Genomic DNA, 20,040 nt, shown 5'->3' with positions numbered 1-20,040 from the left:
AATATAAAAAGTTATATTTTGGCAAATGTAAAAGCCTTTTCACACCAAAAGCCTCAGGCTTTGAGAAAAGTAAATTCAAATTTGTACAGTAGACCGCAGATGAAAAAAAAAAAGTCAACTCTTCAGCAATAAAAAAAAGGAAAACAATAAACACTATACCGTTCAAAAGCTTGGAGTCAGTATTTTTTATGAGCAATTGTAGAAATACTGTTATTAAGCAAGGATGCAAAAGTAATGATAAATGTTACAAAATTTTTATATTTAAGATAAATGCTGCTGTTCTGAACTTTCTATTCATCAAAGAAACCTAAAAAAAATTCTACTCAGTTTTAATAATAAATGTTTTTTTTTTTTTTTTGAACAGCAAATCAGAATATTAGAATGGTTTCTAAAGGATCATGTGACTAGAGTAACAATTCAAGCTTTTAAATCACAGCAGTAAAATACATTTTAAAATATATTCAAATAAAACCTATTTAAAAAGTTATTTTAAATAGTAAAAATATTTAAAAATTGTACTCTTTTTGCTGTACTTTGGATCAAATAAACGCAGGCTTGGTGAGCAGAAGAGACGTCTTTAAAAAACATAAAAAATCTTTTTTTGGACTGGTAGTGTATATTTATATACTAGAACTAGCTGACGGGTGGTTTTATACTGAATTAATTTTAGCTTTACGTAAGACGAGATTCAAAAGGGTTAACGTCAATAGAGCGGAACAGTGGAGGAGGAGCTAGAAGCGTGTTGTACTCTACTTTCAGTAGCTAATTCTCAATGACAGACGACATAGAGAAATCGCAGCTTTACTGCTGCTGACCAAAGACGATTAGAACCATGAACTCCAGTATAAGCAACACTCCGACGAACATTATGGAATATCAGGTAATAAATTTATTCTCCAGCATTTAAACGCGATTCTGCGGCCTTCGAGTAAATGTTGAATCTGCTTGTCTGGTTATGTGTACGGCTATGAGCTTTCATAACAAAGAGCCTCGCATATTAAGTAAGGTAACCGAAAAGGTAAATAGATGGATGTATAACATTAATGATGATAAAAAAAAAAATCTAAATCTTAAAAATATATAATAATGACAGTGTAAGTAAAAAGGGTGTTAAATATTACGGATTTTCAGATAAAATACTAAAGATAAAAGTTGTAACATTATGGACAAAGTGAAATTAAACTGACTTGGATATTTATTTTCTAAGTTAAATATAAATATAATATGAGATTTGTAGTGTTGTTGTTTAAATCACATGTACATCGTCCATTTCAATTTTTCGTAAGCAGATTCGTCATCGGTTCGCCTCAGTTCAGTAGTTGTAGGCAGCATCTGTTCCCCTTGCGCTCTCATAATGAGTAATGTAGGAAGACAAGTAAATGAGTTAATATTTTTAAACCCCTAATCCTCTATTAACAGTTCTGTTTCTCCTGCAGAATGGTCACAAGGATGTTGACACAAACATTGTTGAAGACGAACCCCTTCTCAGAGAAAACCCAAAGCGATTTGTCATTTTCCCTATTCAGTATCCCGACATCTGGAAAATGTACAAACAAGCTCAAGCTTCATTCTGGACAGTTGAAGAGGTGAATGTTATTTTTAAATCATCAATTTAATATTTAAGTAACATTCTGGCAACTGTGAAAATGAAAGTACTTTATAAGTATAGTAATAAATGTTGTACTTACAAAATAATTACAACGTGCGACTACCATGCCAGGACACTGGTGGTATTAATTACATAATTCACCCACAAATTGTTATTATTTAAAGGCCCGGTTACTATAATTATAAAGTTGTAATAATTGTTTTCATTCTGTAAGAATGGCGCAGTCCGCTCATCTATAACGATAAGGATAACGAGGAATGTTCTCGTTAAATTGCTTTCAGAGCATTTTTTTCCAGCTGATAAACTAGAAAAACATTGACAGCCAATCAGAATCGACCAGACAAAAAAAGCTTGCTTATGCATTTTAAGCGGCGGACGAAATAACTTCAGCATGCGCTTAATATAAACACAATGTTGATTCGCTTTTTGTTTACATACGCCTTTCAGAATCTGAATCAGAATCAAAATAAGAGGGATCATACAAAATGCATGTTAGTTTTTATTTAGTACTGACCTAAATAAGATATTTCGCATAAAAGACGTTTACATATAGTCCACAAGAGAGAAATAATAGTTGAATTTATAAAAATGACCCGGTTCAAAAGTTTACATACGCTTGATTCTTAAAACTGTGTTGTTACCTGAATGATCCACAGCTGCGTTTTTTGTTTAGTGATAGTTGTTCATGTGTCCCTTGTTTGTCCTGAACAGTTAAACTGCCTGCTGTTCAGAAAAATCCTTCAGGTCCCACAAATTATTTGGTTTTTCAGCATTTTTTATTTTTTTTGACAACAATAATACAGTTATTGATATCCACCTTTTTCCCATAAAAACGGGCGCAGCCATTTGTAAATTTTATGGGTCTGACATCCGGTCTCATCTGCATCCAGCTATTTTTAGCTGTACAAAACGGTTCGTTTTGCTGCTTAATATTGCAAATGGCGTGTCCTACAATGTTATTTTAATGTATTATCTTAATTATGAGGACACTGGTTTGTAGTGCAAACAGTTTTACCATTTACTGCACGTCATTCTTCTCGTTATACAGGAAGTCTCACCCTTAGGCTTACTTTTGCGTCAGTGTTGCCAAGTCCGCTGTTTTCCCGCGGAATTGGGCTACTTTAACATTGCTACCGTGGATTTTTTTTCATGTCTACAGGTTGACGCGTCCACAGTAATGTTATATTTAGCCACTGGAATGTGAATTGCACCAAAATACACAACGTGTATTTTGGGTGGGTTTTGTTGCAAAAACCTGGCAACCCTGTTCTGCATTGAAGAATAAGGTGGATAGTTATCTATTTTAGCGTTTCTAGTTCTAATTCTGTGAGAATAGGGACGTTTATGACACAACTACAATGAAAACACAGAGGAATGTTATTGTTGAAATGGCTTTTAGAATGATTTTTTTCCATTGCTGATAAATGATAAAACATTGACGGCCAATCAAAATCCGCCATGACATGCCGCAAATGCTTTTGATAAACAGTTTATCTCCCATTGGTTTGGGTCAATGTAGTTATCTTTCTTGTTGTAAATGGGCCTTTACTCACCCACATTTAAAATAACCTGAAAGTGAATTTGCTGGTTCTATAAGAACATTTTATTAAAAGTAGCATTTGTGCTTGTCCCTGTGAATATAAAACTGCTAAACATTTCAGTGGTTTGTTTAGGTGGATTTATCAAAGGACTTGGTTCACTGGGACAGCCTGAAGTCTGAAGAGAAACACTTCATATCCCATGTACTGGCTTTCTTTGCAGCAAGTGATGGGATAGTCAATGAAAACCTGGCAAGTGCATTGTCTTCTTAGCTACATTAAGACTATAGAATCCAATGTGAAATTTCAGATTGAATAGATCAGTCTAAGTTGTGTTCCATTCTAAACAAGCATCATGTGTTTATGTCACAGGTGCAGCGGTTCAGTCAAGAGGTGCAGATCCCAGAGGCTCGCTCCTTCTACGGCTTTCAGATCCTCATAGAGAATGTGCACTCCGAAATGTACAGCATGCTCATTAACACCTACATAAGGGATCTGAAAGAGAGGTGAGAACAAAATGAAGTTTGTTTTTCTACATTAACAATGTCAGTTAGTGCTTTTACACAGGTGACAGGTGCAAGATTCAGTTAAGCAGTTGATGCTAACATTTTCCTTATGTGGTTCATGAGCAAAATTTGCAAGATAGTTTTTTCTCACCACAAAAAAATGTCTGATACAAATAAGAGATTAAATTATTGATTGTTCTACTTGTGTTTTATCAGAGGATCTTTGATTAAAATTGTAATATACATGTTATAACAGCTATACATATTGACTTTAAACAACTTTATTTGTTACAGTTGAGGTCAAAAGTTTACATACACCTTGAAGAATCTGAATCAGAATCAAAATAAGTGTGATCATACCAAATGCATGCTATTTTTTTATTTAGTACTGACCTAAATAAGGTATTTCACATAAAAGACGTTTACATATAGTCCACAAGAAAAAATAATAGTTGAATTTATAAAAATGACCCGTGCACATACGCTTGATTCTTAAAACTGTGTTGTTACCAGAATGATCCACAGCTGTGTTTTTTGTTTAGTGATAGTTGTTCATGTGTCCCTTGTTTGTCTCGAACAGTTTAACTGCCTGCTGTTCAGAAAAATCCTTCATGTTTTTCAGCATTTTTGTGTGTTTGAACCCTTTCCAAAAATGACTGTATGATTTTGAGATCCATCTTTTCACATTGAGGACAACTGCGGGACTCATATGCAACTATTACAGAAGGTTCAAACACTCACTGATGCTCTAGAAGCAAAAACAATGTATTAAGAGCCGGGGGTGAAAACTTTTTGAATTTGAAGATTAGGGTAAATTTCACTTATTTTGTCTACTGGGAAACATGTAAGTATCTTCTGTAGCTTCTGAAGGGCAGTACTAAATGAAAATAGGTATGATATTTAGGCAAAATAAGAAAAATGTACACATTTTCATTCTGTTCAAAAGTTTACACCCCCCGGCTCTTAATGCATCGTTTTTGCTTCTGGAGCGTCAGTGAGCATTTGAACCTTCTGTAATAGTTGCATATGAGTCCCTCAGTTGCCCTTGGTGTGAAAAGATGGATCTCAAAATCAAACAGTCATTTTTGGAAAGGGTTCAAATACACAAAAATGCTGAAAAACCAAAGAATTTGTGTGACCTGAAAGATTTTTCTGAACAGCGGACAGTTTAACTGTTTAGGACAAACAAGGGACTCATGAACAACTATCACTAAACAAAAAACACAGCTATGGATCATTCAGGTAACAACGCAGTATTAAGAATCAAGCGTATGTATTATTTTCTCTTGTGAACTATATGTAAACGTCTTTTATGTGAAATATCTTATTCAAATCAGTACTAAATAAAAAATAGCATACATTTTGTATGATCCCTCTTATTTTGGTAAAATAATTGACATTTAGCAGATTTTACAAGGTGTGTGTAAACTTTTGACTTCAACGGTATATGTAAATGATCCTCTCTAAATCCAAACTTCTTTTTCTTAAAGGGATTATTTGTTTAATGCGATTCACACCATGCCTTGTGTAAGGCAGAAAGCAGACTGGGCCTTACAGTGGATCTCTGACACAAACTCAACTTTTGGTGTGTGGAAAAAATAAGCATACAATATTGAAATAAGCATACAATATTGATTATTTCACTTGATCAACAGCAGTGTTTATATATTCATCTGTTTATTTTCAGGAGAGCGATTAGTGGCATTCGCGGCAGTGGAAGGCATCTTCTTCTCCGGATCGTTTGCTGCCATCTACTGGTTGAAGAAAAGAGGCCTGATGCCTGGACTCACCTACTCTAATGAACTCATCAGCAGAGATGAGGTTAAAACTTTAAGATATTTACAGCTTTATGATATTTAGATCATGTTTGGATCAAGATTTGTTATCTGTGTCCATGATCTGTTGTAAATTTAATGCAAAAGCTATTACCGATTATTGATTGTGCCGTCTGTAACTTCACAGGGTCTGCACTGTAATTTTGCATGTCTAATGTACAGCTACTTGGTGAAAAAACCTTCTGCTGACCGAGTGAAAGACATCATCACAAAAGCTGTGAGCATTGAACAGGTACGTACATTGTAGCGTACTCTAGTATTGGAGAATGCATTATTCCAGGCATGAATGTAACTGCATTTGCTTGTTTTTTTTGTAGGAGTTTCTCACAGAGGCTTTACCAGTCAATTTGATCGGGATGAACTGCTCTCTTATGAAGCAATACATTGAGTTTGTGGCTGACCGGCTGCTAACAGACTTAGGATTGCCCAAAGTCAGTATTTCGTCGGGATTGTATTATCATTTTTGTTTGATAATCTTAATATTTATATAACAGCGCTTTTTAAATTCTGTCTCAAAAGGTTTACAAGTCAGAAAACCCCTTCGATTTCATGGAGTCAATTTCATTGGAGGGAAAAACGAATTTCTTCGAGAAGCGAGTGGCCGAATACCAGCGACTTGGAGTGATGTCAAACACGATGGAGTGTGAATTTACTCTCGATGCAGATTTCTAACGATGAACTAGAAGAAATATTATTTATTTTTGGGACGGTTTCATTAGGTTCTACTGAAAAAAAAATGTCATTCAGTTGACTTTTTTTTCTTTTACTTTTAAGTCTAAGGTGAAAGTAAATAATAAACTGTAGACTTTTTTAGGGTTTGTTTTGTTTTGGTTTCTTTTTTCATGCAACAGGTGCAAAACTTCTAGAATTTTAAAGATGTTTTTATGTTTTACTTGATTACTGTACCTAAGTATTAAATATTATTTTGGGGATTTGTTCTTCACTCAAGTGCAATTCGAACTGGCTACTTGTCATTTACTTAATTACATTTCTGAAGAAAAAACAGTACTATTTACTTCTTATTTCAACTTTATTACAAAAGTACTCATTAAGTTTTTGCATTTTATTTTCTTCCATCTTACACACATCAATCAGATACGTTTCAGCTTCATTTATAACTAATCTTCAGGGAAATGTCTGGCTTCAATTTTTTATTTTTTTTAGCCAGTTTAATGAATTCTGTTTGTCCATTTTGATACAGCCGTTAGCTGTCTGTGCAGTATATTGGTTGAATGCACACAACTGAATGCAAATAAAATCAGTGATGAGAATTTAAATACGATTAATATTTTGGTGGCCATGATCGCTTTGTGTTTATTAAATGTTACAAATCTCCAAAAAATGAACGTTGTATGTTAAATTAATTGTAAATCAAGTTTAATTATGTTCTTACCAGGGAGTGGATAAGAGGTATTATAATTACAGTATATACTAAGTAACAATAGGGGCTGTCAATTAATTATTTTTTAATCTAAATAACTACATGACTCTTTTGAATTCTTTTTTAGTGTATCAAAAATATTTATAATTCAGTTAGAGTGGTTACTGAATTAATTAATCTAACTTATTAATAACTCTACATTAAAGTTGCAGAGTTTAGGATTTAGGATTAAAGTTATTCTGTAACTAAGGCTTTTGAGACTCAAGTCAGCATTGCTGCTGACAAACGCAGATTAAATATACGGACTAAATATGTTACGTCAAGTTATTGCATTATGCATTATTTGTTTAGTGATTTTATTTAAAATACAGTTTGAACCAGTTACTTAACCAAAATTTTATTTTGGAGGACCAAACCTGCAGAAACTATAAATAAATAAATGAATGAATGATTTATTAAAACAAATACAATTCATTTGTAATAAAATTTAATCCAGAATTTATTTTTATTACCTTTTTTTCTTTATTTATTATTATCTGTATTCATTTTTACATATTTACTATTTATACTTTTATTTACTTATTCTTTCATTTTTAAATTATTTTTATATTTATTTATTTATTTAGCTATTTTTTTGTTCCAACATGCAGATTTGGTCCTCCATACTGAACCAATTTTTGATGGGTTAAAACCACTTACGTAGAGATTATATAGATCAGTGTGGTCAAAACTAAAATAATATAATTTGACTGATGAGGTTAGTAAAAAAAATAAATAATATAATAATATTTTATCTAATAAAATATATAGAAAAATTAATTAATTAATTAATAAACGGAAACATAAGCTGAGAATATATCTAATTTCATTGTTTGAAGAATCTGTCAAATTTTTTATTACTATTTTTAAAAAGGGGAAGTCAGTCTACCTCAATCAAAAAAAAAAAAAAAAGTGAGATAGTAGGAAGTGAGCCCGGAAACTTTTTAGATACAAAAAATCAGACAAAATAAAAATTGAGAATATATTTCTTAGTCCAAAAATGCTGCGTCCTCCTAGGACGCCCAAAAGTGCTGTCTAGGAAGTCAAATCGATGTTTTGAAACACAGCCATCATGTAAGAAGCCGAGAAATATCAAAGCCACTCCCTCCTGCCATTCACTCTCTCCCGCTGCCAGCAGCAGCTCACTCTCCGTCTCTGCGTGCGGTTCTTGTCCGCCTGCTTAAAATGGACCAGGACTGGCGAGCTTTGGCCGCACAGCGAGCCGAATACGTGTCTGACCGTATCCGCGGGCTGCTGTCCTCCGGCCTGGACTTCCTTCGGGCCGAGCTGGGGGTTGATCTGGGGATAAAGCCGGAGCAGTATCCGTCGTGGCTGATTCTGAGCGCGGCGCTGTTCGGGCTGACTGTGCTGGTGCTGCTCGCGGCCTGTGGACGGAGGAAACGCCGAGCGGCGCCCGTTCGGGTTACCGGGACTCCCAGCACCGCCGTTGCCGCCGAGATCCCTGCTAAGGCCGCCCTGCCACCGAAGACTGTGAAGACCGAGCCGAGCGAATCGAAAAAGAAGAACAAAAAGAAAGCAGCCGACAAGGTAAGCGGCCTGTGATCGTGATCTCCTAATGCTAAACGCTGTGATTCAAAACTAAGACCGCTGCTAAGTTTTGGACACTTTTGTGATACGCAAAAATGCGGTCTAGGCAGGCAGCCTACTACTAGGTTTTGAGATACAACGTCTTCCTAAAATCAAAAAAATCAAAAAATAAGTGAAAATCATACTCAACTGACTTGAGTTTAATAGAGAGTAAGTTAGCTGCTAACATGCTAACCTGTCAAAACCGCTAAGAATCAGCTGTTCAGATAGAAAGCCTTTCCCTATCAAAACCATTCAGTTCTATATTGCTTTTCGTCATATTTAGGATTAAATGGACGAGTCTGACGTTGTTTTTTGATTAGAAATACTGTAATAAGATAGACACGAAGGCGATAGGAGAGCCACGTAGCACAGACCGTTTCAACACACTCCTAAGTTTCGTTTTGGCTAAACACCACCTTTTGCGCGTCTACACTATAAAGTAATAGATTTTGTGGCCCAAGGGGAGTTTTCAAGCATTGTCAGTTGATAGAGGAAGGAAATTGAAGAATTTTTGGTGTGTAACTGTCATTTGCCAACAGCAGAAGGCCCAGGCGAATGGACAGACAGTGGCTGAACGTCAAGAGGAAATCAAAGTCACCGTGGAGAAAAAGAAACCTCCTCCTCCACCTGCTCCAGCTCCAGCACCAGCACCAGCACCTGCACCAGCACCAGCACAGCCACCTGTGGATACAAAGGTTGGTCCACCTAGTGTTCCTGCTGGTTTCGTTGGGGAAGTGTATTTGTTTATGTGTTTGTAGTAACAATACTTGTAGTAACTAAGGCGTTTTTGGCATCTGTGGTGCGTCTTAGCTTTTCTGAATAGCAAAAATGTTTGGGGGTTTTGGATTTGCTAACAACGTCGAACACACAGTTAAACCAAAAATTATTCAGACACCAGATATTTTTTTACTAATCGGTGCGGGACACTATAATATATATTGTGAGGATAATAATATAAGTGAGGATGGCAAAGTAAAGTATACCGTGACATACCCCAAAATTCTTCATACAGTGGACTACCAGTACAATGTATAAAAATTTGGGACCAAAAATTTGGTTTGACACTTTGATCTGCCCATGTTTTGTTGCATTCCTTTCTATCAAAGTTACCTGACATTGTCAAGAAAAATTTGTTCTGACAGTTTAACTCTAAATTCTTGTCTCATTTTATTACCATTTTCTAAACCAATATAGCGAATAAACTGATAATGTGAGAAATGTTAAAGGTATCTGAATGTGCAGTGTAACTGGAACACTTGTACCTCTGAGTCGAATGTGTGTCATAATAAACGCGCAAGTCAGAAACAAAATGGAAGTAGCATGAACAAAGCAGAAGAATCATACTGTGAGCAAAAACCCACATAACTATGACGAAAAAATTAATTTCTATCACTTATTTATACGTGATATCACAACTGAATGTGAAGCAAACCTTTTAAATGTAGTTCTTGGCCCGTTCACACCAAGAATGATAAAAATTAATTATACACTTTAAAGGCAGTGAATTTGGGTGTCAGTTGTCTGCTTTATCATTCATTATCTTTCTGAAAAAATTCAGAAAGTGATTCCAAAAGTGAATTATTTAAGACATAAATATTATATAATAGTATATGTATTTTATATATATAAAACACTTAATATATAGATAAACGCTTACAAAAGCAAATAAAATGTGTTATTTGTTTACCTGCGTGTCACACAAGGGTGTATCAGTATTTGTATTAGTATTGAACCGTTAAGTATAAGGCTTTCAGTTCGGTGAGCATTTTAAACTGAATGATTCGTTGGAGTAATCCTATTATGTTTGGAAAATAGCTTAAAGGCGTAGCTCACTTCCAGAACAAAAAATTACAGGTAATATACTCACCCTGTTGTCATCCAAGATGTTTAAGTCTTTCTTTCTTTAATCATAAAGAAATTGTTTTTTGAGGAAAACATTTCAGGATTTTTCTCCATATAGTGGACTTTTATGGTGCCTGTGAGTTTGAACTTCCAAAATGCAGTTTAAATGCAGCTTCAAATGGCTCTAAATGATCCCAGCCAAGGAATAAGGGTCTTATATAGCGAAACAATTAGTCATTTTCTTAAAAAAATAAACATGTATGTACTCTAACCTTAAATGTTCGTCTTGTCTAGCTTTACGTGAACTCTGTGTAAGAAATTTTGTTCTCCAACTTCAAAATCATCCTACATTGCTGCATAAGTACTGACGTCTTATTTCGCTAGATAAGACCCTTATTCCTCGGCTGGGATCATTTAGAGCCCTTTGAAGCGCATTGAAACTACATTTTGAAAGTTCACACTCGTGGGCACCATAGAAGTCCACTATATGCAGATAATTTCTAAAAAAAAAACAATTTCTTTACGACTGAAGAAAAAAGACATTAACATCTTGGATGACAATATCTAAAATCATTTTGGATAAACAGCAAAATGCTTTCCAAAGTCAAAAATATTTTTAAGATCATACTTAATGATGTTAGTTTTAATAAATTTAAGTAATTGAAAAATCGGGGAAATTTCTCTGCCACTTCATGTGACCCTCAGAGAGCCATAAACATACAAATCTGTTGTTAAACTATTAAAAATTCATTTGAGGTTGTCATGTACAAGTGATGTACAAGTTGCAAGTGAAATTAGTCAAATGGGTTTGGCAGACAAAAAGTTTGTGAATCTCCGTGCTGTAGGCTTGCTTTCCACTCACTGGTCTCTATCCAGTTTACATTTTGATGTATAAGTAAGAGAATGCGTAGAGAAATAATGAAAATGAATAACAAAGTGCAGTAAACGGTAAAACTGTTTGCACTACAATCCAGTGTGTTCATAATTAAGATAATACATTAAGATTATATGGTAAGACACACCAGACTGCAATATAAAGCAGCAAAGCGAGCTGTTTTGTACAGCTAAAAACAGCTGGAAGCAGAAGCCAGACACACGGAAGCCACACCTGTTCTTATGGGGGGAAAAAAGTGGACGTATAGATTACAGATATGTCATGGTATTATCTATATTAAATACCAGTGCCTACACAGTGTTTTAAATCTACATGCCCTTTCCAAAATCACAGCTCAAGTGTCATCTGGAATCAGTTTCCCATTTGTAAACATGACTTCGCTTGATCATTCATGTGCTCGGAATTTGTAAATTCTGATCCCACGTTAAACGACTTGTATAGACAGGTTTTGAATGTACATTTGAGTCTTTTGCGCAGTAGTGCTGTGAAGGTTAGTATCAGCCTTGGTTCAGTCTGTAAACAGTGATTGAGAGAGGTCGGGTGTCAGTATCAGCCTGTAATTTGATAATGCAGATACAGCAAATGTAGGGTACATCCAGAGGGGAAACTATGTACTTTGTCCCAAGGCCTCAAACTTTAGGTGTCATTTTTACAAGGCCAAATACGTATTTTAAGAAATCTTTATAACTGTCTGTCAGTAGTAAGTGTGAGAGTGACAAAAGTACTTTGTTTCTGACTCATCAGGAAGTTCAAAATGAGTGTTTTTGGCTTTTACGTAGACCAAGAAAAACAAGAAGAAACCAAAACCAGAGGTGAAGCCAGCCCAAGATGTTTCCTCTACTACCGATGGCAAGGAACCCGATGAAGGTATGAAACTGGGTTATTAAACTAGTGGAAAATGTATGAAAGCTGTTTGTTAGTGATTGGTTGAAATGCGGAACACCAGAAATTCAAATGAGCTGCTTGTACGAGATGCACTTTCAGTATGACTGTGTTTAGCAGGTGCTTGGGAAACCAAGGTCAGTAATCGAGAAAAACGTCAGCAGCGCAAAAAAGAGAAGGGTCCCGGTGACAGCTCTGGGAGCCCGGAGGGTGGAGATCGTGCCAGCCAGAAGGTTCCAGCCCCAGCTGCTACCAAAAAGAACAAAGGTATGCATTTCTTATATTGAGTGCTATATTCTGCAAAGGATTATGCTCATGGCATCCAAGAAAATGTTTAAGACATGCTAGTTTTAGTTATCAGAGCATTCTTCCTTTAATTTATTATAGAGCCATCACGTGCCAAGGCCTTGAAGAATGATGCCGTTACAGCCCCAGGTAAAATTACACATTTTATATATAGAGTATAAAATCTGTGAATGTTTCACCTTTTGTTTATTAAAAACTGTAGAATTAATTTCATAAAAGACATCAATAGCAGAAATATGTGTTTTTATTAGATTCATATATGCTATTGTTAAAAAGTTTGAGGACACTAAGAATGTTTCTCAAGCAGAAAATCACCATATTAGAGTGATTTCTGAAGGATTGTGTGACACTGAAGACTGAAGTAATGGCTGCTGAAAATTCAGCTTTGATCACAGGAATGAATTACACTTTAAATTACATGAAAATAGAAAGTAATTGTTCAGTAATATGTATGTTTTTACTCTATTTTTGATCAAATAAATTGAGAATTTGTGAGCAAAAGTGTCGTCTTTCAGAAACATCTTACCATCCCCAAACTTTGGAACGATTATGATGTGACAGAACTTACCTTACAAATTTCATCTTTTCTTTTAGCAGTGTCTAACTGGAATGATGTGAACTCTGTTAATGGTGGAGGATGGACAGAGGTGCCTGTAAAGTCGAGCCAAACAAATGCTGTAAACAACGAGAAGTCGTCTGTTGGGAGAAAGACCCCTGGGCAAAAGAACCGTGAGAACTCCACCTGGAAACAAGAGGCAGAGGGTAATAGATGAGAGCTGTTTATGATCCTGCCTTGATTTGTTTATAACAATGGTTGCTTTTAAGGGTTTTTAGCTTTACAATAAGATTTCAGATTATTGTGACATATGTGACCCTAGACCACAAAACCAGTCATAAAGGTTAATTTTTTTTAAATCATCTGAAAGCGGGATAAATTAACTTTTTATTGATTTATGGTTTGTTGAGATAGGACAATATTTGGCTGAGGTACAACTTTTTGAAAATCTGGAACCTGAGGGTGCAAAAAAAAAACCTTTAAATTTGTCCAAATGAACTTCTTAGCAATGCATATTACTGACCAAAAATTACATTTTGTACTATCTACAGTAGAAAATTTACAAAATATCTTCATGAAACATGATCTTTACTTAATATCCTAATGTAAAATCGAGAATTTTGACCAATACAATGTATTTTTGGTTATTGCTATAAATATAGCCATGCTGCTTAAAGGAGTAGTTCACTTCCAGGACAAAAATTTACAGATAATGTAATGATGTTCATGTCTTTCTTTCTTCAGTCGTAAAGAAATTTCAAGAATTATCTCCATATAGTGGACTTCTATGTTGTGAGTTTGAACTTTCAAAATGCATTTTAAATGCAGCTTCAAAGGGCTCTAAATGATCCCAGCCAAGAAATAAGGGTCTTAATTTTAATTTTCTTAAAAAAAATAAAAGTGTATATACTTTTTAACCTTAAATACTGTGAGTGAGGTGCAGAGGCACTTCCTTCAGCCAGAGGCTTATTCATTTCACTTTTGGTGTGAAAGGGCCTTTACAGTTGCCAAAAATAACCTTTGGGCTTTTTGTTTTCAAAAACAAATAAGCAAGCCCAACTCAGGGGACAAAAAGCAACCCAAAAGTAGTGTAATGCATTACTTCCCATTAAAAGTAATTAAATAATGCAATTAGTTACTTTTTCTTAAAGTAACGTAATAATGCAAAAGTATTGCATTACTTTTGAAAATAACATTCCCCATCACTGGATGATGCTTTCAGTGAAATTCCAACCTTTGAGTTACTTCATTTTATATTAAGATAAGTAACAACACAGAGCTTTATATTTACATGCTGTCTTACTGTTTTTTTTGACAGCGCCATGGACTTTGGATGGTAGAATTAAGGCAGAACCGAACACGGTTAACTTGACAATGCTTGGACTGAACCCATCAGGTACTTATTTTTAATTAAGCTGTCATTCTTGTGAGAGTACATGTTTTAGTCCTTATATGCTTAAAAGAACTACAAACATTAGTCATCATCTTTTTCCATGTATTTTCGCAGGTGGAGAGACTGGGACTAAAACTAAGATTGAAATCGGGCAATGGGACAATGGACCCACCATGGATGAATGGTCCAGCAGCAGTAAGATCAAAACTTATTTAGACTCAGTATTTACTTGATGAACTTTTAAATCTAAAATACACTACCGTTCAAAGTTTGTGATCGGTAAGTATTTTTTAGGGGTTTAAGCGTGTAGTGCTGAAACCCTATTGTAATTGTTAGGATGGTCACGGATCAGTGATCTTCACGTAAAACTGATCAGGCAGACCAAACCGTAAGTCGTAGAGACTTAACTTGGAGGGACGGTAGTACTTACACCGCAGACAACGTCACCAAGGCTTGCCTCAATCAGCCTGACGGGGACGCTACAGCGAACAAAAGTATGAAATCACTCATAATTCCTAAACTGTCATTTGCAGGCTCAGGTGTCTTATGCCGTTGGAATCCTTGACTCGCACCAGACAAAATGCACGTCTCAAATTTGATCGCGAGTCAGGCAAAATTTGCATTTTTTGAAAACGTACTTTTGCGAACTAATCCTAAGTTTTTCGCCCGATCGGAACCAAACCAGTGCAGAAGATTTTCTAGAGTGAATATCAATAGTTGTCAAAAGTTTAACTTTCAATCAAACTTTTGTCGCAAAGGGGTGCCAAAATGTTCGAAAGGGGTGGGGCCACTTTTAATAAAATGCCTGTAATTCCTGAACAGCGTTATCTCCGCCAAACCCAGAATACTTATGTAAGGTCACAGGAAGAAATTCACAGAGCTTGGCCACTTGGTGGCGCTACAGGAGGGGAACAAAACTTAAAAGTAGCTAAAACTGCAATCATTTGTCCTATCAACATGAAAATCGATGCATATCTTTAAAAACATGGTCGCCATTGACCAACGAAGTTTGAGCGCCTGTTAGGCATGGTTAACGGAGGCCGATCGGAATGAAACTTGGTGGGTCTGTTCGACTCGTGACCCCAAAAGGCTTTGATAAATTTGAAAGAAATCAGCCACTGGGTTTGGGGTGATATCACGTTTTTCAAGGGCTTGAACAATCGTGCATTGGGTTTTCGCACGTACACACTATATTCATATCATATGACAGAACTCCTCATTCCAGACAACTTTTCCTCTAGAATCACTGCTGTCGATCAAATCGTTTGTTAAATGATTGAAAAGATGTCAAAAACTTACTTTTGCGAACTAATCCTAGGTTTTTTGTTCAGTGTGGAAAAAAAACACTGCAGTACAATTCTCTCGACTCTCTAGGTCAATAATTATTTAAAAAAAAAATGTTGAAATTTATTACATTTATGTATTATATTCACAATATATTAACATATATTGACCATTAACATTTCCAATATCTCCATATGATTTTAGATGGTCTTGCCAACGACCTGAGCTCAGACTGGAATGCTCCAACTGAGGTGTGGGACAATTATGAAGGGCCCAATGTAGATGCCTCTGCTTTGAAAGAGATGCCAGTTTCCAAGCCACTTGTGGTATGAAAACACATTTACTAATTATTTTGTAACTCATATCAATAAAACTATTAGTAGATTTAAGTGAAGACGTGTTCTGGTTGTAGGAATCAAATGAGGACAATGACAAGGCAGATCCTGCAGGAGGTGGAAAATCCAAACGGCGAAAGAAAAAAAAGAGACCAGAGGAAGACGGTTCAGCTGCTGAGGTAACGTCCTGTTTTAATAAACCAATTATTGGCATAATGAATGAACACCATGTTTGAATTCTGCGGTTGAAATCTGATTAAGCTGTATGTTCCTCTTCCAGGTGACTCAAGTAGGTTCTGCTCCTGCAGAGAAGATTGCGACCGTCAAACCTCATCCACCTCATGTTCCAAAAGTTGAGGGATCCAAGCAAAACATCCCTCCACAGTCTTCACAAAGTGAGTCAACCCTCTACAACAGAAGTAAATCACTCATATGCGACTACATTAGTCATTTGCTAATAAATTGTTAGATTTCACTTGCCAGTGTTTGAGTTGCCTTCACTTATTTTGAACACTGCACGCTCGAGTTTCGTTCTCTGTGTTTAAAGTGCAGTATTTTAATTCATCTCAGAGGAGGCACAATTTATTTGACACAGTGTAAACTCTAATGTGAAGGCGCCAGACTTGCTGTCGCTTAGCTGAGAGCACTAAGTGCTTCTCAAACATGCAAAGAGAGGGAGAGCAACACCGTCTGTCTTACCATTTAAAATTGAGATTAACGTTAGTTGACTTTAACCTTATTACTTGAAAAATGGTGTATACCCGACATCTTTCTGCAGTTGAAACAAGATACCGTCTAATGTTCATTCATGTTTATTTCGTACTAAGACAAAAACTAAAAATACTTTTTCGTACTAAAAATAGAGATGATCGGTTCACATGCCGCTTGAAACGAGACGCCTACAACGATCTGTTGTGACACATTAAAGAGCCACAAAACGGTATTGTTTGAAATTCTTCAAAATTGTACAGTTTGACAGCTGAGACTGTTTCATACCTAAATTAACCTACTCTGTCTTGTCTGTCAGCACGTTGTCAGTTTCCTCTTTGCTCCGCAATGTATTTTTCACTGTGTTAGAACATAATGTGTGTGTAGTGTGAGAGCGCCAAGGCTTGTCGGACATCAACAGTAATAAAGGGGGTGGATCTTGCAAAGGGTCAAATGATGCGATGCATATAAATTATATTTTGTTGTATTTTCCTGTCAAAGTAGTGTAGTTCTTTTAGAATTATTCAGCGTTTATAAACAAGCAGAAGCCACTTCTGGGTTCTAGTAGGTGGAACTAATGCAGCAATCTCATTGGCTGGTGCTCACCTATATTACTGTCACTGTTTTGATTTCAGCAAATCATTAACAGTGAACATAGATAATGTGATTAATATTCATTAACCCAGCATTAATTAGTGCATTTTATATTGTTAGTAGTAGAATTAGTAGTAGTAGTATTATATTTTCAGTGTTATTGTTAGTTTTTTAGTAGCATTAATACAGTATAGTGGTTTTTGTAAATATTTTGAATTAGACTTTATATTTTTTGTTTTAATTTAGTTTTAGTAATTTAATCTAACTATCTCTAATGTTGCCTTGTCAGCATGCTGAAATACAATAAATGTAAATTTTAATTTTTCAGTTAACAGTTTCAGTCTTTATTTCAAATAAAAAAGTTTTTATTGGTTGTAGTTTTATTAACTATTTAACAATAGTTTACAGTGCCATTCAAAAGCTTGGGATTCGTAAAAAAAGTTTCTTATGCTCATCAAGGCTGCATTTGTTTGGTTAAAAAAAAAATTATAATAAAAAAAACAGTAATATTGCGAAATGTTATTACAATAAAAATGAATGGTTTGTATTTTAAAATACTTTTAAATATAATTTATTCCTGTGATGCAAAGCTGAATTTTCATCAGCCATTGCTCCAGTCTTAAGTGTCACATGATCCTTCAGAAATCATTCTAATATACTGATTTATTATTAGAATTATTGGTGTTTGAAACAGTTGTGTGGTCAAATATTTTTTTGGAACGTGTGATATTTTATTTTATTTTATTTTATTTATTTATTTTTTATTATTATTATTATTTTATTTTTTTATTATTTTTTTTTCTTTGATTTCTTTGCTTGTTCAAAATAAATATAAATGTTTTCTAACAATGTAAATCTTTGCTATCACTTTTTATCAGTTTAACACATCGTTGCTGAATAAAAGTATTAATTTCTTTAAAAAAAGAAAGAATAAAAATATGAACCAAAACTTTTGAATGGTAGTGTATATTGTTAGAGAAGATTTCCATTTTAAATAAATTAAATATATATATATATATATATATATATATATATATATATATATATATATATATATATATATATATATATATATATATATATATATATATATATATATATATATTTATTTATTTTTATTTATTTTTATTATTATTTTTTTTTAATTCATCAAAGAACCCTGAAAAAAGTTCCACAGGTTTAATAAAAAATTAAGCAGCACAACTGTTTCCAGCACTGATCATAAATCAGCATGTTAGTATGATTTCTGAAGGATCATGTGACACTGAAGACTGGAATAATGATGCTGAAAATTAAGCTTTGCATCACAGGAATAAATTAGATTTTAATGTCAAATAGAAAAACTTGAATATTATAATAACATTTCACGCCATTACATTTTTTTTGTATTTCAAATAAATGCAGCCTTGATGAGTGTAAGAAACTTCAAAAAATTCCAAATGTTTGAATGGCAGTGTATGTGACCCCACATTTCCCCACAAACCGGAGGTCCAAAAATCTAAGTAAAAATGCAGAGAATATTTCCAGCGTAATTTGGGTTCAATTTAAAATTTCAGAATATCTCTAAATATTTTCCCCTGTTTTTTCAGAATCCTGAAATGTTTAAATTACATTTTAAATCCTAGATTTTCAAAGTTGACTTTACGGCTGTGTTTAATAATCCTTTATTTTTGCTCCCACAGAGAAATCTGATCAGAACTGGGAACCACCGAAGCAAGTTCAGAAGAAAAAGGCCAGGAGAGAAACATGAACCGTGAATAACATCCAGGATAGCTTATGCAAATAGATTGTTTATGCAATAATTTCACAGTACAGAATTTTATACTGAATAAATTTACTGTGCTTTTAAAAAAAAAAAAAAATCCAAAATAGAAACAAAACCGAGTTGGACGAACTCAAAAAAAGAAAAAAAAAAAAGACAACTATAGAGTAAAGGTGAGCAGTCTATGGGCTGGAACACTACTTATGTGCACTATTACGCTACACTGAGGTTTGTTAAAGGAATACTTATCATCCTTGATATCAGACATGCTTTCAGTGGAGCAAAACATCCATAATCATTGTTTTCCGACTGCTAAAGTGATTTGAAGTTGGAGTGTTGAGTCTCATTTGGGAAATTTTAAGGATCTTTCTCTCCATCCATTACTGTTCCTGTAGCACTTTAGCACTGCTGAATTGTGCTGCGGTCCAGCAGTTGCTGAAGCGTTGCAGTTACTGTTAGAAGCCACAGAGAGGCGCTGCGAGCCGGCGTCTCCTCCAGCAGTACTTCTGTGACATCAGCTTGAGCAGTAAGAGGTGAATTACTGTAATCCTATAGATGTGCTGTGGTGGAAATCCAGAGAACGGTTATATTACAGAGAATTTTTTTAATGCTAAACCTATTTTCTTAGAGCTTTTCTTCCGTCCTGATTATATAAATATATATATATATATATATTCACCCATATAATTGGGTATGTGGATCTTGGAGCTGTTTAGAGCTACGACTCTTCCCTTTTTAATCAACTACTCGTTGACTCTAATGCTTTATTTCCTGCAAACTAAAGTAGAAAAAGCCACGCCATATGTATAGACCTATAAGGGCTTTTTTTCTATGGTAAAACTCTTTGTAATTGCACTGTGCTGAAGGTTGTAAAATACCATGTGTATTTACTTTTGTTTTTTTTCCTTGCACAATGTGAACATTTGATTTTTGTTCATGTTAATTTTGACTGAGTTAGTAGGTTTATGTGATTATTGATCGGGAA

General features: G+C 34.7%; 2 protein-coding genes across 6 annotated transcripts; both read left to right on the top strand.

The window, feature by feature from the left end:
* Positions 1-703: 703 nt before the first annotated feature.
* rrm2b (ribonucleotide reductase M2 b) lies at positions 704-6,420 on the top strand. Its single transcript, XM_051137411.1, has 9 exons — positions 704-880; positions 1,437-1,586; positions 3,283-3,399; positions 3,520-3,653; positions 5,144-5,238; positions 5,341-5,474; positions 5,616-5,720; positions 5,806-5,919; positions 6,008-6,420. Exons 1-9 carry the CDS (start codon positions 833-835, stop codon positions 6,158-6,160), a joined length of 1,050 nt encoding a protein of 349 aa, XP_050993368.1. The 5' UTR covers positions 704-832; the 3' UTR covers positions 6,161-6,420.
* A 1,553-nt stretch (positions 6,421-7,973) lies between these two features.
* Positions 7,974-19,175, top strand: mtdha (metadherin a). Of its 5 annotated transcripts, none has more exons than XM_051137403.1 (12): positions 7,974-8,456; positions 9,038-9,193; positions 12,015-12,102; positions 12,235-12,384; positions 12,505-12,552; positions 13,021-13,185; positions 14,298-14,375; positions 14,487-14,567; positions 15,861-15,982; positions 16,069-16,170; positions 16,272-16,386; positions 18,976-19,175. In XM_051137403.1, the coding sequence occupies exons 1-12, from the start codon at positions 8,094-8,096 to the stop codon at positions 19,041-19,043; spliced, it is 1,536 nt and encodes a 511-aa protein (XP_050993360.1). In that variant the 5' UTR covers positions 7,974-8,093; the 3' UTR covers positions 19,044-19,175. The 5 variants fall into 5 exon arrangements, with proteins under 5 accessions (XP_050993360.1, XP_050993361.1, XP_050993359.1 ...); XM_051137404.1 differs by having other exon boundaries at positions 7,975-8,456; positions 9,041-9,193; positions 12,238-12,384; positions 13,018-13,185; XM_051137402.1 differs by having other exon boundaries at positions 7,975-8,456; positions 9,041-9,193; positions 13,018-13,185.
* The last annotated feature ends 865 nt before the right edge of the window (positions 19,176-20,040 follow it).

This window comes from Labeo rohita, chromosome 19, assembly GCF_022985175.1.
Source record: "Labeo rohita strain BAU-BD-2019 chromosome 19, IGBB_LRoh.1.0, whole genome shotgun sequence".
Taxonomy (NCBI): Eukaryota; Metazoa; Chordata; class Actinopteri; order Cypriniformes; family Cyprinidae; genus Labeo; species Labeo rohita.
The sequence above is the reverse complement of the archived record's forward strand: the minus strand, read 5'-3'. Positions and strand labels throughout refer to the sequence as shown.

What these genes read in the sequence shown, in the direction of transcription:
- rrm2b (XM_051137411.1), top strand. Translation starts at nt 833, where the DNA reads ATGAACTCCAGTATAAGCAACACTCCGACGAACATTATGGAATATCAG. An exon ending in CGAACATTATGGAATATCAG is followed by an intron (nt 881 to 1,436) that starts GTAATAAATTTA and finishes TTTCTCCTGCAG; the next exon opens with AATGGTCACAAGGATGTTGA. An exon ending in CATTCTGGACAGTTGAAGAG is followed by an intron (nt 1,587 to 3,282) that starts GTGAATGTTATT and finishes TGGTTTGTTTAG; the next exon opens with GTGGATTTATCAAAGGACTT.
- mtdha (XM_051137400.1), top strand. Translation starts at nt 8,094, where the DNA reads ATGGACCAGGACTGGCGAGCTTTGGCCGCACAGCGAGCCGAATACGTG. An exon ending in AAAAGAAAGCAGCCGACAAG is followed by an intron (nt 8,457 to 9,037) that starts GTAAGCGGCCTG and finishes ATTTGCCAACAG; the next exon opens with CAGAAGGCCCAGGCGAATGG. An exon ending in CCCTCCACAGTCTTCACAAA is followed by an intron (nt 16,387 to 18,975) that starts GTGAGTCAACCC and finishes TTGCTCCCACAG; the next exon opens with AGAAATCTGATCAGAACTGG.